Below are 16,757 nucleotides of genomic sequence, written 5' to 3' on the forward strand. Positions count from 1 at the left end.
TATAAAATCCATGCTGACTCTGATGGATTGTGCTTTGGCATTCCAATATCCTTCTACTACTCCAACAAGTTCCCATTGACAAATATTAAATTAACTGGTCCACAGTTTCCTACTGTACTCCAAAACCTTAGTATCCTATTTTCTGCTTTAGCATTTTTCTGACCCACTGGTATCTCTCCAGAATCCAAGGAATATTAGAGTATTATAACCAATGCATGCACACTTTGCGCTGCTATTTCCTTTTACACTATAGGATGTAGTCATCAGGCCCTGGGGACTTGTCTGCCGTTAATCCCAATAGTTCACTCAGTATTTTCTCGTAGTGATGGTAACTGTTTTAAGTTTTTTTTCCTGTAACCTCTGCATTACCTGTTACTATAGGGTAGTTTCAGTGTCCTTCATCATGAAGACTGAGGCAAAATACTGATTTAGTGTCTCTGTCACTTCTGTCATGCACATTATTAACTCCTCGACCTGTTGTCAAAGGGACCAAGATTCATTTTAGCTACTTTTTCTTTTTCATATACTTATAGAAACTCTTGCTATCAGTTTTTATATTTTGGTCAAGTTTTCTTCCATAATCTGTTTTTTTAAAATTACTTTTTTTAAAAAGCAACCCTTCGTTGGTCTTCATAAATTTCCCTATCCTCCTGCTTGCCACTGATCTTTGCAATTAGATATGCCTAGTTTTGCCTTTACGTTATCTTTAACTTCCTACTAAGCCATAAATGCATTATCTCGCTTTTACGTTTAGACAGTCTACATGAAGATTACATTCACCATATCTACTGCACTGCATCTTTCACAAATCCCTTTCATTGCTCAATTATTACTGAATAACAGTAGGGTTACTGTTCCAGAGACGCATAAACTACTCTTATCAGTGTTTCTGATCCCAGTTACGTCACATTCCTACCTATACCAATTCTACTTCTGGCTCTCCAAGCCTACTCTCACCAATATCTTTATCATACCATTTATTATCATGGCAATTATACTTTTTAAAAACAGACAGAATAGCTTTATACTCAATTCCCAGTCTTGGTCACCATACAAGCACATCTCTAATAGCCTAATTGCTATTTATTTTTAACTAATATGTTGTTACATATCACTGAGGCGGACAGAACTTGAGCCTAGGCCTCTACGTTATACCACAAGAACCCTCCAGTATAATGGCTATTAGATCAAATCAGTTTATCTCTAGTTATATCATTAATTCATCTACCTTGTGAAAAAACCTTCAAGCATTTAAATGAAGTCCAGTTCTTTTACCCACCCTTCTCTTTAGGCACAAAAGCTCAATTTAATGGCACCTACACACATTATACAATTAACACAACACTATTTTGCTAATGTTTAAATCAGATGGATAAAACAACATTTAAAAGTTAAAATTGCAAAGAAAAAGGACAGAATTGAGTAAGGTAGTGGACAAAAGAAGCTTTAATTCTAGAATTTTCTAGATACTGGCCAATTATGTGCCAATAACCTAAGCACAGTTGTGAATTTGCTGCATGTCCTCAATTTGTTAACAATCTGAGTAAAATGAATTAAAAAGGTAACAATGTCCAGGAACAGAGAGAAACCCAATCATCCAAGATGACTACACCTGTATTTCAACCTTTCAGTTTGGTCAGAATTGACACAGTAAATGTTTTAAGGCACAATCACAACCTTATTTTTTATACATGATGTAATTATGCATAGCCATAAAAATGGTGCTGTTCCTACATATCTTTATGATCGGCTAATCAGAAAGGTTATGATTCTTGCACTTGGGTTAGCTGTCTCATATTTGGCTGTTAAAAAATGTGGCTTTAATGCAACTTTAAAGAATTCTGTTATAGATTCATGTACTCATACAGCATGGAAACACCCTTCAGTCCAACTCATCCACATTGATCAGACATCCCAACCTGACCTAGTCCCATTTGCCAACATTTGGCCTATATCCCTCTAAACTCTTTATTCATGTACCCATCCAGATGCCTTTTAAATACTGTAACTGTACACACCTCCACCACTTCCTCCGGCAGCTTGTTCCATACGTCGCATGGAAAAGTTCTCTCTCAGATCCTTTTTAAAATCTTTCCGTTCTCACCTTAAGCCTATGCTCTCTAGTCAAGGGCTCCCTCAACCTAGGAAGAAAACCTTGGCTATTCACCTTATCCATGCCCCTGATAATTTTATAAGCCTCTAAGTTCAACCCTCAGCCTCCAATGTTCCAGGAAAAAAAGCTCCAGGCGATTGAGCCTCTCCCTATATTGCAAACCCTTCTTTCCCAGCAATATTTTTGTAATTTATTTCACCTTTTCAAGTTTAACATCCATCCTATAGAAGGGCTACAAGAATTATAGGCAGTCTTCTAAAAGTGATCTCACCAACGTTCTGATTAGTAGCAACATGATGTCCCAACTCCTATACTCAGTGTTCTGACTAATGACGGTAAGCATGCCAAATGCCTCCTTCACCACCCTATCACTTGAAAATCCACTTTCAAGGAACTATGAACCTGTACCTCTAGGTCTCTTTGTTCAACAACATTCCCCAGGGCAATACCATTAGCTGTACAAGTCCTGCTCGGTTTGCCTTACCATAATGCAATGCCTATCTAAATTAAACTCCATCAGCTACTCCTCAGTCCACTGGCCCATCTGATCAAGGTCCTGTCATACTCGGAGTTAGTCATTTTCATTACGCACTACAATACCTATTTTGGAGTCATCTGCAAATTTACCAACCACGCCTCCGACATTCACATCCAGATCATTTACATAAATGACAAAGCGCAGTGGACCCAGTACCAACCCTTATGGCATGCCACTGCTCACAGGCCTCCTGTCTAAAAAGCAACCGTCTACCACCACTGTCTTGTCTCCTACTTCTAAACCAATTTTGTATCCAACAGGCTAGCTCCCACTGGGTCCCATGTGATCTAACCTAAACCAGTCTACAATGCAGAACCTTGTTTTGTTTTGTTCAAGTCCATTTCGACAATAATGTACTGCTATGCCTTTATCAATTTAGTTTGTTACCTCTTCAGAAAGCTCAATCAAGTTAGTGAGACATGATTTCCTACAAAGACTGCTTACTACCCCTAATCCAAATGCATGTAAATTCCATTCCTCAGAATTCTTCCAACAACTTACCCACCACTAACATCAGGCTAACTTGTCTATAGTTCTGGCTTTTCCTTACAGCCCTTCTTAAACAATGGCACCACATTAGCTGACCTCCAGTCTTCTGGCACCTTGTCCGTGGTTGTCAAAGATACAAATATCTCAGCAAGAAGCCCAGCAATCTCTTTCCTAGCTTCCCACAAAGTTCTGGGAAATACCTGATCGGGTCCTAGGAATTTATCTACCTTTATATGCTTTATGATGTCTAGAACCTCCTCTTTGGTAAAATGAACTCTTTTCAAGACATCACTATTGATTTCCCCAAGTTCCCAAGCTTCCACGTTCTCGCTACAGTAAATATTGACACAAAATATTCATTTAATATCTCATCTGTGTCTTGTGGTTCCACACATAGACAGCGACGTGTATCTTTAAGGGGTCCTGTTCTCTCCCTAGTTTCTCTTTTGGCTTTAAAAGTACTTTTGGAATCTCTTTGGATTCTCCTGAACTCCACTTGCAAAGCTACCTCATGCCCCCTTTATGCTCTCATAATTTCTCTGAAATATTCTCTTGTTGGCCTTTTAATCCTCTAAAGACCCACTCCAATGCCCACTGTCTATACGTGACAAATGCTTCCTTCTTCTTCTTAGCCAGAGGCTCAATTTCTCTAGTCATCCAACACTGCCTACACCTACCAACCTTGCCCTTCACACTAACAGAAACATAGTGTTTCTCAACTCTCATTATCTCATTTTTGATGATCTTCCACTTCCCAACCATCTCTTCTTCTGCAAATAGCCTCTAATCAACTTTTGAAAGTTGGCCTTACTCCAATTTAGAATTTCAACTTTTTGATAAGTTCTATCCTATTCTGCAACTATTGTAAAACTAATGGAATTATGATCACTTGTCCCAAAATTATCCCCCAATGACATCTTAGTCACCTGTCCTGCCTTACTTCCCAACAGAAGATCAAAGTTTTATTACTCCTTCTCCAGTAGGTACATCCATATATGAATAACAAAGTTTTCTTATACACACTTAAAATTCCTCCCCATTCAAGCCCTTAACACTACGACAATCCCAGTCTGTGTTTGGAAAGTTAAAATTCCCTATCATTACAACACTACTTTTTTTTTAACAAATATCAGATTTCCTTACATATTTGCTTCTCAATTCCCTGCTGTCTATGAGTGGGCTGATAATGCAATCCCAACAAGGTGATCATCTCTTTCTTATTTCTCAGTTCCACCCATATAACTTCACTGGACGATCTCCCAGCAATATCCTTCCAAAGTACAGCCGTAATATTATTCGTAACAAAAAAATGCTACCCCTCCTCCTCTCCTGCTCCTTTTTCTAACCTTCCTGTAGCATCTACAGTCTTGGTCATCCCTGCGCCACATTTCTGTAATAGATTTGACATCCTAGTCCCATGTTCTAAACCATGCCCTAAGTTTGTTCACCTTACCTGTCAGGCCTCTTGCATTGAAGGAGATGCAGCTTAATTTATTAGTGTTACCTCATTTTTTGCCTAGCTCCTGTCTGCACTATTTGACTTGGTCTCCTTAGCTACTGTACCAGCCTGTGTCTTTTCTCACTATCGCTTTGGTTCTCCTCCCCTTTACTCGTTTAAAACCTCCCAAACAACACTAGCGAATCTTCCCGCAAGGATATTGATTCCCTTCCACGTCAAGTGGAAGGTAAGTCAAGCTCTTATGCCACTCGTGAAGGGATCGCAAATGGTCCAACTGTGAATCCCTGTTCCCCACACCAACTCCTCAGTCACATACCCTTCTGTTCTATCCTCCTATTCCTACTCTCACTAGCAGCAGTCCAGATATAACTACCCTCAAGGACCTATTTCTTAACCTCCTGCCTAGACAGTCTCCAGGAACATTCAAGTTCTCCATGATCTCCCACATCGGACAGGAAGAGCACATTATCCAACTGAAAGCCATTTCTGCCCATTTAACAACCTACAGACCTGTTTAAAAAAAAATTGATAATACTCCCATTTAATGTACTTTAAACATTCCTAGCTTTGAAAAAAAAGTGTTCAATTACAAGATGTACCTCAATTGTCAACAAATGAAACCGTGGCTCAAGAAAATAAATTAATGATTTACCTTTCCTGTTAACGATGAAGGGAATTCTGATTCAAATTTGTTGCTTAATCCAAACCTGAAATTGCAGAACAAAGAACACAGAATCTACACAACTGTGAAACACTTATAAAAATTTACAAAGTGAACTTTAAGTTAACAATAAAATATTTCATATCTGTAAGCCATCATTACAATGTATAGAATAAATTTTGTATCATAGAGAAAAAAAATCAGTTCTGTCAGTATCGAGAACTCTTTCAACAGTACAACAAAGGTTCACCAATCTCAGAAAAGCATAACTACAGCATGTCTTTATGAACAAATGCAGTTTGTAATCCTCGAGTGCTGAAATACAGCAATTTATGATTTAGAAGTTGTTCCACTAGGGAGTGGATTGATGGTGCTCAAATTTGAAGTCATTATAGTGAAAAGCAAGAGTACATTTATAGAATCACATCATAGAAGCAGTATTAAAGTCCATTTCACCAGACGAGTCGACAGCAGTCTCAAACAACTACATTGCTTGAGTAATCTCCAGCCTTTATTGCAGCTTTTTATTCCTTTAGCTAATTATCAAATTTCTTGAAAGACAATTGAATCAACCTCCAACACTTTTTGAAGCAATACATTCCAGTTTGTTATCACTCACTACAGGGAAAAAAAAATCTTCACTTTATGTTGTCTTTGATTCTTTCATCAGTTCTCAAGCCATCTGCTAACAGGAGAACCTCCTCTCTATATAGAACCCTCAACTTCCTCTAAGTGGAATCACAGTTTCACAGATCTATCCCCTCAACTGAAAGTCCTCATCTCTAGAAACATTTCTGCAATTCATTCATGGGATGTAGGCATCATTGGTCAGGCCATTTATTGTCAGACACATGGCTGTTCGTCTGGAGTCACATGCAGGCCAGACTGGTTAAGGATGGCAGTTTCCTTCCCTTCAAAGGACCTCAGGGAACCAGATAGATTTTTCCCGACAGTCAACAAAGCTGCATGGTCACCACTGGACTCCTAATTACAGTTACTCATTGAATTCAAATTTCACCATCTGCCAAGGAAGGATTCAAACCCAGATCCCCAGAACACTGCCAGGGTCTTTGATTAACAGTCTAGCAATATCATCACTAGGTCATCACCTCTCTGTAAAGCCATCACATCTCTTCTAAAATAGGCCATTGCAAGGTACCCACCACCACCTCCTAGTTCCCTTCCAAGCTACTGATCATCCTGAACTGGAAATACCACTGTCCCTTCACTGTTGCTGAGTCAAAATCCTAGAATTCCCTCCCTAAAAGCACTGTGGTTCAACCCACAGCAGGTGGACTGGAGTGACTTAAGGCAGCAGCTCACCACCACCTTCTGAAGGACAGATAGGGATGAGTAATAAATGTTGTCCAGTCAGCAATGCCCACATTCCATGAATATTAAAAAAAAATCAGACGTTAATCTGGAATGAAAGTCCGACCACTCTGCAGCAGTTTTACCAAAGTTTGGCAACTTGGAAAAATCAAGTGGTGCATATTTTGGCTGTGTAAGACAAAGTTGTTTTTTGAAGCTGTGAGGGGGATACTTTGAAACAAAGTGACAAAGAGTTTGTGAATTATAGAAAGACAGTATGATGACAGCTCTTGCATTGACCAAACAGCAGTTTGCTACAAATCTCAGAGCACAGCATCCAGATACCTCCATAGCTGGCCAACTGAAAGCATCTCCCTCTCCCTTCTTCTCCAGTGTAAGTGACAAAATAAAAACAAAGAAACCTTAAAAGAAAGGTTTCTAACAAGAAAAGATGTAGATCCATCAGATCAATTAGTAAACCGAAGAACAACAACTGCTTTACAGTTCACACCATTCCCTGAAAGATACCATTATTATTTGTAACTGACCACACGAAAAGCTGAGGGAAATAATGTGCATTTTACCATGCACAGTAACTGGTGGTCCAGGGCGCCAATCTAATTAAACACAGAAGAGTTATTTTGCAGATTTTTTTGCGCAGACAACACGAAATAACATTCCTCACCAGATAACAAAAATTACTAACTTTGTTTAGTAATGTGTAATTTCCTCAAATTGTCTTATCCTAGTCTGTCTTCATAATTTCTATCAGTCCTACATCCCTTCAAGCTATGTGTATTGCTCAAATTTCAGCCACTTGCACATCCTCAATTTTAAATAACTCCAGCATCAGTGACTGCGCCTTCACAACTGCCAAGGGTCCAAGTTCTGGAATTCACTCTGAAGTCTCTCCACCTCAACATTTCTCTCTTCTCTGCTAATATAGTTTTGGCCATTTGTCCTAATATCTTATTATATATACCTTGGGATGTTTTATGTTGGGAGTATTACATCAGTGCAAGCTGTTGAGAAGAGAATTCATTACAATGCGGAATGAAAATTTCATATGACCACTGATTCAAAGAGTTGTTTTTGTCCTATAATTAACAGATTGAAATGTGTTATCCATGAATCTCAGAATTTTACAGCTAAATCTGCATTTAAATGGACTAGTACCAATGTTCCCTTGTAACTGTGCAGCTGCACAGCATCCTGAAAGTTCATCCACAGGCCGCACACGAGTTGGTCCCTTCAAATTATAGTGCAGGCATGGCTGCGCAAAGAAGAGGAGCTGTGCATTTAAACAAATCTCACACGTTCAAAATGACCTATGCTCTCTCAAACTATTAATGCGGTCGCCATTCTAGCTTGATCTAAATCTTAATCATAAGCTCCTCACTGTCAATGAACTTTGCACAGTTTCTAATTACATGGAGTGCATCAGTTAGGGCAGTGAAATCTATTTTTAAAAATTATAGGCTTTTGGTTTACTTCAAAAAGGTGGAAACATTCACATTTAGATAAATTCACTAATTCAAAACAAGGAGAACTCTACCCTAGACAGACAAATATTGCCAGAAGTCTCCAAAAGAACCAAAATACAACACAGACAGGCTCATATCAGGCCCACTCTACAGTTTCTAATCAAGCTGCATGGAGAAAGGACAACAAAAAGCAAGGCACAGTGGCTCACGGCATCGGGAACCCAAGTTCAATCCCACCCTCGGGTGTCAGTGTGTGTGGAGTTTGAACATTCCCCATGTTTGAACAGGTTTCCACCGGCTGCTCCAGTTTCTGTCTACAGTCCAAAGATGAGCAGGTTAGGTAGACTGGCCGTGCTAAATTGCCTTATAGAATCCAGAGGTCTCCAGGTCAGGGGGATTAGCCATGATAAATACAGGGTTACAGGGATAGGGTGGGGGTTTGATTCTGGGTGGGATAGTCTACACAGGGTCAGTGTACACTCAATGGGTTGAAAGGCCTCTGTCCGCACTGCAGGGCTTCTATAAAATTGCTCCCAGCAACAAAATATTTTCTCAAAATATCTGGCTTGAAATCAGCATAGAGGACAAAAATTGAATGGCATTTCTTTCCAATGCATTATATTATTTTTGAAATAAAATATCGAATAAAAATCAGACCAAATAAGTAGAACAAGGCAAATAACAAGTAAAAAATGTACAGAAATAAAATACTAAAAATAGAAATAATGATCCAATGATAAGCAGTGAAAATTAGTCTGAAATTTTTTTTAACAAGTATCTTACTCGCACAAAACTCAAGGCTTCAAACTACTTGCAAATTTTCTTTTCTTTTTAGTTTTCACCTCTCCTCAGTAAGTATAAATTATACTTTGGATCCATCTGCTAACATAAATGAAGATACCTGCTTTAAAATGAACTTCTAAAATTCAGGATAATTTACAGATGAGGCTCTGAGTTAATTAAAAATAAATTCTTCTCCCTCATGACCTAGACCTAAATAAAAACTTGCTTTATTTGAAGATTTGAGGAAGCTAAACAATTCCTCAAAACGTATTATATGGGCTCATGCGATGCTGTGCTCACCAGTTGACTTACCCTAGCTCAGCCAAGTAACCATTGTTCTTCTTTGATGAACCAGGGCAATAAATATTAACCATACCTTCCCATCTCAATCAACATGCTTCAAAGTTGAGCTGGTATCTGTTCTTCACCGATGTCTTCGTTTCCAAAAGGTGACACAGTACAGCAATTAGGTATCTCAAGGTTGATTACTTTTCTAAAATGGTCCAACAACTCCAAGCACCCAATGAGACTAATATCATTAGCTAGTTTTACCTTGAAGGCCAACAGAATAAGACTAAGTGCTTTACAGCAAACAATAAAATTTCAAAAATTCACTGCCCTGATTGCGGTTAAGCCTCAAACAGTCCTAAATAGCTTGCCTTTTATTCTGAGGCAGTGTACCCTTGTTCTAAGCCCTCCCTAAGGAACCATTCTTTCTGCATTTACTCTGTCTACACCTGTGAGAAATTTGTAAGCTTTTATGAGATTGTCTCTCATCTTCCAAAGTCCAAATAATACAGGCCCAGTCTCATCAACCTCTTCTTTTACAACAGTTCCACTATCCTTGTAATTGGTCTGGTGAATCTCTAGCAGACTCTTACGGCGTACACCTTTGCTTCAGCAAGGGGACCAGATTGCAACCAATCCTCCAAGTTATCAGTGTACCAGACAATTGAGGCAACAGTTCATTGTCCCTGTGCTCACTTGTAATAATTCATTATTACCCTCTCCAGAATCAATTATTTTAGTTGAGCTGGGGTTGAATCCAATCTTTTTCCATTAACAGAATTTTCAAAAGTCTTGTTGATTGATTATACACTAGATTGAAGTGTACACAGCTTCCAGCATCTAACGAGTTAGTCAGCTGCGATAACAGATTGTTGAATTCAGTGGTTTACTCATTTTTCAAACCTTTAATAAAAAGTAATAATAAGCACGTCTACCAATGTGTTAATGCGGTTGAGCAAACCATGCTTAGCAAGATCAATGTATTACGATATTTCTGGATAATTGCGTGTGAAGCTAGTGCCACTGCCACTAATGAAGATCATGTTCTACATAAGATTTACAGATCAGAAAGGGTTACACTGTAAGTGGTAAAGTTATTTCCTATATTGTATGTCAACAGTACTAACACAAATAAATACGTGTGGTTCTTTCTGCCCCTGCTTTACTTATCAATTTTATCGTGCCTTGCTTTCTCTACAAAAAAGACACAGCACAAAGAGCAAATAAACATTCTGCACATCTCTTTGTACTATTTGCTTGAAGTAAAGGGAACGTGGTTTCACATTATGCCCATCTGTTAACATTCACTGAAATGATGCTTGCTTATTCCAATCCAAGTCAGTTAAGTGGGTTTAATTATATAATATCAGTACTCAATTGTGAAGGTTCTTGACATTTCAGAATAAATAGATTATTGATTAAAATTTACACTGCAAATTAATTTTATAAGTTTTAGTTAGAAACCAGGAAAAATAGTTTGCATATATTTGGTTAAAAAGTTTGATTATCTTAATCAGTTGATATGACTACCCAACAGTGTTATACTTGCGCTTGTCTAAAATTTCCCCTTTGACAGAGTTTTGTAAATCGAGATGAATTACTGATGATTTTTATTCTCTTTGGGGAAAAGAAAATGAGCCTGGTAGATTGAAGAATGACAAGTGCCTTTGTTATAGGTTTTAGTTTCAATTCCTAGTACTCAATGTCATTTCTTCCTTCTCTTACGTAATGTACAAATAATAATGTTAACAGCAAACAACAACCTACTAGCAACTACATAAAAACAAGAGTACTGATTCAAGAACAACATCTTTTGCATGACTCCTTCCAGAACTATAGCTGAGAGGATGAATTGATGACATGTCCATCATGGGCCTCCTGCACTGCCACAATGATGCCACCCGAAGGTTGCAGGAACAGCAACTCATATTCCGCCTGGGAACCCTGCAGCCATATGGTATCAATGTGGACTTCACCAGTTTCAAAATCTCCCCTTCCCCTACTGCATCCCTCAACCAGCCCAGTTCGTCCCCTCCCCCCACTGCACCACACAACCAGCCCAGCTCTTCCCCCCCACCCACTGCATCCCAAAACCAGTCCAACCGGTCTCTGCCTCCCTAACCGGTTCTTCCTCTCACCCATCCCTTCCTCCCACCCCAAGCCGCACCCCCCGCTACCTACTAACCTCATCCCACCTCCTTGACCTGTCCGTCTTCCCTGGACTGACCTATCCCCTCCCTACCTCCCCACCTACACTCTCTCCACCTATCTTCTTTACTCTCCATCTTCGGTCCGCCTCCCCCTCTCTCCCTATTTATTCCAGTTCCCTCCCCCCATCCCCCTCTCTGATGAAGGGTCTAGGCCCGAAACGTCAGCTTTTGTGCTCCTGAGATGCTGCTTGGCCTGCTGTGTTCATCCAGCCTCACATTTTATTATCTTGGAATCTCCAGCATCTGCAGTCCCCATTATCTCTGAATTGATGATCCGACTTTTTCACAGCCCTCACCAGTACTGTTCTTTTATTAGCTGGTGAGTGCTGTGTAACAACTTTATGACCTATAAAGCTTGTCATGTTTGAGGAGAAACATCACTTCTTATAGATGAACGAACAAGTTATGTGGTAACTGCAAACTCCATATATTTTTCTTTCCAAAATAAATCAGAGAGGCAACCAACTAAGTTAGATCAAACACTAATATAATACCTTTCAGGTGCTAAATTGACAAGCTATATGGCTCATGGTCAAACAAAATACATCTTACTACATATCACAAGTCACCTTCCAACATCTAAATGGGGAATAGCAAAAAAGACACAAATGTTCAAGTACACACATCTTTGAGGGTACAAGACAAATTGATTTGACTGTCATTATCTCATTGCTATTTGTAGGCATTAGCTGAATGAAGATTGGTTGCTGTGTTTCCCTACACCATTGTTTAAAATTACTGTGTTGGTTATACTGTATTGAGTCATTAAAAGGAGCAAATGAATGCTTTTTTTTAAAAACATAAAAAAAGTATAAATCCGTGACTTAAAGGCAGTGTGAAAATGCATGAAAATAATGCTGAACCCTTTTAATTCACTCCTTGGTTGACTTGTTGTGTACATTCTGGGCTTCACATTTTAGAAGGGATGTTGATACCTAGGAATGGGCACCAGAGATTATGCTAGAGAAGCACCAGGAATGAGAGGCTTCAGTTAACTGCAGAAGAGCTGCAATTGCTACCGTTATAGTTGTTAATATAGAAACAGTTAAGGGAAAATATAATAGAGGTGTTCAAGATTCTGTGGGCTCTCTTAGAATACACAGAGAAACTTTCATGGCAGGAGGGTCAATAACCAGAGGGAATAAATTGATATAACTGCAGAAGAACAAGGGAAGATGAGTATTTTTTTAAAAAGTACAAGGAACTACGGTGTGATGTATGCACCACTTAGCAACTCTCAAAAGGGAACTGGATATATAATTACAATGGAATCATTCACAAAGCTTTGGTGAAAGAATGGTGGGGGGTGTGGGAAGTGGGTGGAATTAATTTTACAGCTCTTTCAAAGATCATTAATAAGCTTGATGGGCTGAATGGTCTTCTTTCACAGTATAAGATTCTCTGGTTCACAAACATTAACCTCTAAAGATGTGCAACAGTATTAGAAATTGTTTGCTGTAGTTTTGATTTCAATTTCAGTTTTTAAAACATCACCCAACAGTCAAACTGGCTGTATCAGGAAATTGTTATTATTGATCTATTCAGCATGTCTTCCTGCAAGACAAGCTGGCACATATTTCTTCAACTTTCCCCTTGTAAAATTTTACAAGCATGCAAATTTGCTGACGTTTAGCACTAAGACAGGACAATACCAGCCTTTTCAAATATTTCAAACTAAATAGGAATAATATTATGTGGCAGCATGAAGCATTAGAATCACAGGGGATGGTTAAATACATTTTAACAACCCTATAAAAGCTTTAATCTACTTGCACTTAGATGGTGTTATATGAACCAAAAACACAGTAATGTGAGATAATAAAGTGTGAAGCTGGATGAACACAGCAGGCCCAGCAGCATCTCAGGAGCACAAAAGCTGACATTTCGGGCCTAGACCCTTCATCTAGGCCCAAAACGTCAGCTTTTGTGCTCCTGAGATGCTGCTTGGCCTGCTGTGTTCATCCAGCTTCACACTTTATTATCTTGGATTCTCCAGCATCTGTAGTTCCCATTATCTCTGATACGCAGTAATGTGATTTGAATGCCACTACTTTTTTCTCATGTGGACCATTCAGATCCTCACTTGATGTACTCTATAAATACAGCATATGTCCAAAATAATGTAATTTTCTGTCACAAAAATCTGCTTTGAAGTGCTCCGCAGTAATGCAGAAGCCCTTTGATAGAAATAAGCTTCAATATCTATAAAATATCTTGCAGCATGGAACATTTGAAATTAAACATGTCAGACAATTTGCTGGTGAAAATAGACGATTAAGCAAAAGAATCGTTAAGATTGACAAAGATACAGGGCATTATGACAGCAAAATGTAGCATATAAATATGCTAGTCTTCTGAATTATTGAATAATTGTTAATTGAATAATTTGTTTTGATTTTGAGATCTGTCCTCTCCAGTCTTGATTACCACTGCTCACTTTCTAAATTTGGAACGAACTGTGCTCAAAGCTGTATTTCATAACATTCACCAGGGAATAAGAGTTGCAAAAAAAATCTGATTATCAATTCATCCTCTCAGATATACTGCTGGGAGGAATCATGCAAAAGATGGTGTTCTTGAATCAATATTCTTGTTTTTATGCAATTGCTAGTAGGCTGTTGTTTACTGTTAACATTATTATTAGGGGTAGGCGATGGCTTAGTGGTATGATTGCCAGTAATGTGAGATAATAAAGTGTGAAGCTGGATGAACACAGCAGGCCCAGCAGCATCTCAGGAGCACAAAAGCTGACATTTCGGGCCTAGACCCTTCATCTAGGCCCAAAACGTCAGCTTTTGTGCTCCTGAGATGCTGCTTGGCCTGCTGTGTTCATCCAGCTTCACACTTTATTATCTTGGATTCTCCAGCATCTGTAGTTCCCATTATCTCTGATACGCAGTAATGTGATTTGAATGCCACTACTTTTTTCTCATGTGGACCATTCAGATCCTCACTTGATGTACTCTATAAATACAGCATATGTCCAAAATAATGTAATTTTCTGTCACAAAAATCTGCTTTGAAGTGCTCCGCAGTAATGCAGAAGCCCTTTGATAGAAATAAGCTTCAATATCTATAAAATATCTTGCAGCATGGAACATTTGAAATTAAACATGTCAGACAATTTGCTGGTGAAAATAGACGATTAAGCAAAAGAATCGTTAAGATTGACAAAGATACAGGGCATTATGACAGCAAAATGTAGCATATAAATATGCTAGTCTTCTGAATTATTGAATAATTGTTAATTGAATAATTTGTTTTGATTTTGAGATCTGTCCTCTCCAGTCTTGATTACCACTGCTCACTTTCTAAATTTGGAACGAACTGTGCTCAAAGCTGTATTTCATAACATTCACCAGGGAATAAGAGTTGCAAAAAAAATCTGATTATCAATTCATCCTCTCAGATATACTGCTGGGAGGAATCATGCAAAAGATGGTGTTCTTGAATCAATATTCTTGTTTTTATGCAATTGCTAGTAGGCTGTTGTTTACTGTTAACATTATTATTAGGGGTAGGCGATGGCTTAGTGGTATGATTGCTGGACTATTAATCCTAAGACCCCAGGAAATGTTCTGGGGACCTGGGTTTGAACCCCACCACAACAGATGGTGGAATTTGAATTCCAATAATAAGTTGGACTTAAGAGTCTAATGTTTTGGAGATTTGTAGCTCAGGTTAGAACATAGAACATAGAACATTACAGCTCAGTACAGGCCCTTCGGCCCTCGATGTTGTGCCGACCTGTCATTCCGATCTCAAGCCCATCTAACCTACACTATTCCATGTACGTCCATATGCTTGTACAATGACGACTTAAATGTACCTAAAGTTGGCGAATCTACTACCGTTGCAGGCATAGCGTTCCATTCCTTATTACTCTCTGAGTAAAGAAACTACCTCTGACATCTGTACTATATCTTACAAGATTAACACCAGTTAATCTAGTTGTCTTTCTCCTGTAACATGGCCGATTTAAATAATATTTCCCACAGTCAAAGTTTTTTTAAAATTTGTTTTTAAAGAGAGAATTAGCAGATCAGAGCAGCACAATGACAGGACATTTAGAGTTGTGGCTGTTGAGGTTGGTTGGCTTGCTGAACTAGTTTCTTGTTTTACATGATGGTGTAATTATGCCCATGACGTTGTCAGTTGTCAGGAAAAAGCCATCTGGTTCACTAATGTCCTTTAGGGGAAAAAAAAATCTGCTATCCTTATCTGGTCTGACCTACATGTGACTCCAGACCCACAGCAATGTGGGTGACTCTGAACTGCCCTCTGGGCAATTGTGGATGGGCAATAAGTGCTAGTCCAGCCAGTGATGCCCACACCCCATGAATGAAAAAAAAACTGTACATTATGTAGAAGGAAGAAATGACATTGTGCACTAGGAATTGAAGCTATAACCTATCACTAAGGCACATGTCATTCTTAAATGTACCAATCTCATTCTCTTTTCCCCAAAAAAGTGTGAAATCATCTGCAATTCATCTGGACATACAATGTTTTGTTTGTAAAAGAGGAAGTTTTAGACAGGTTCAAGAACAATACTGCTGGGTAATCATATCAACTGATTAAGATAATCAAGCCTTTAACCAAATATCCAATAATTGGTAACCACTAATAACAGTAATAACAATTTCTGGTGAACAGGGCAGTGAAGTTGTTACATTCAACTTTATTGAAGCATTTCCTGCTTTTGAATGCTAGATCTTTGTCCTACATGAGCCCTAATTCCTATGCTCCAGTACCTGACTTCCAAAGTACTTAATTCACTGTAGAGCACTTTTGAGCATCCCAAGATCATGAAGGATGTTATACAAATGCAAGTCTTCATCTCCTTCTTTCACGACAGATACCAACATAAACTTTTAGCTATACGTCCAGAATAATTGAGAAGGACCCTTTCATTAAATAAGCTTTAACTACTATAATTATTTCAAGCCTCCACAGAAAATCACTTCATCTATAATAAGCTTCACCACTTCAGCCCTTCTATTAAAATAAACTATGCAAATTTATTTCCTAAAAGATAATTTAAATAATAGCCATAAATTCCATGATAGTTGTGGGAATTTAAATATCCAACTCTTATAATCAAACAAATGTATTAATATATGAACTAAGTTACCCTTGTGCAGTATTTTTGTACATAAACCTTTTTAAAACTCCAGGCTTTAATAAATAAATTTATAAAGCTCCCAAATCGTTGAAAAAAAATTTACTAACTCCATTAGTGAACAGTTCCTCCAACTTAAATTGCATTTGCTTGGTTACCTAGGCCTATTCAATTTTAATGAGATCTGCATTCAAAGGTTTGCAGCAGTCACAGACAAATAAACTTAAAAGCTTGGATATAGTTCAAAAACAAAGAATAAACTGCTCTGACTTCACAAACAGCAAAACAAGTCTTGAAGC

The 16,757-nt window shown here is 38.4% G+C and overlaps 1 protein-coding gene across 2 annotated transcripts in view; it reads right to left on the minus strand.

Annotated features, from left to right (window-relative positions):
• LOC125450585 (cysteine-rich hydrophobic domain-containing protein 2) overlaps positions 1-16,757 on the minus strand; it is an 80,099-nt gene that overhangs the window by 48,318 nt on the left and 15,024 nt on the right. For both annotated transcript variants that reach the window (XM_048526671.2, XM_048526625.2), the window contains exon 2: positions 5,252-5,306. In XM_048526671.2, coding sequence (XP_048382628.1) covers positions 5,252-5,306 — 55 coding nt within the window. The remainder of the gene's footprint in view (positions 1-5,251; positions 5,307-16,757) is intronic.

This window comes from Stegostoma tigrinum, chromosome 1 (assembly GCF_030684315.1).
Source record: "Stegostoma tigrinum isolate sSteTig4 chromosome 1, sSteTig4.hap1, whole genome shotgun sequence".
Taxonomy (NCBI): domain Eukaryota; kingdom Metazoa; phylum Chordata; class Chondrichthyes; order Orectolobiformes; family Stegostomatidae; genus Stegostoma; species Stegostoma tigrinum.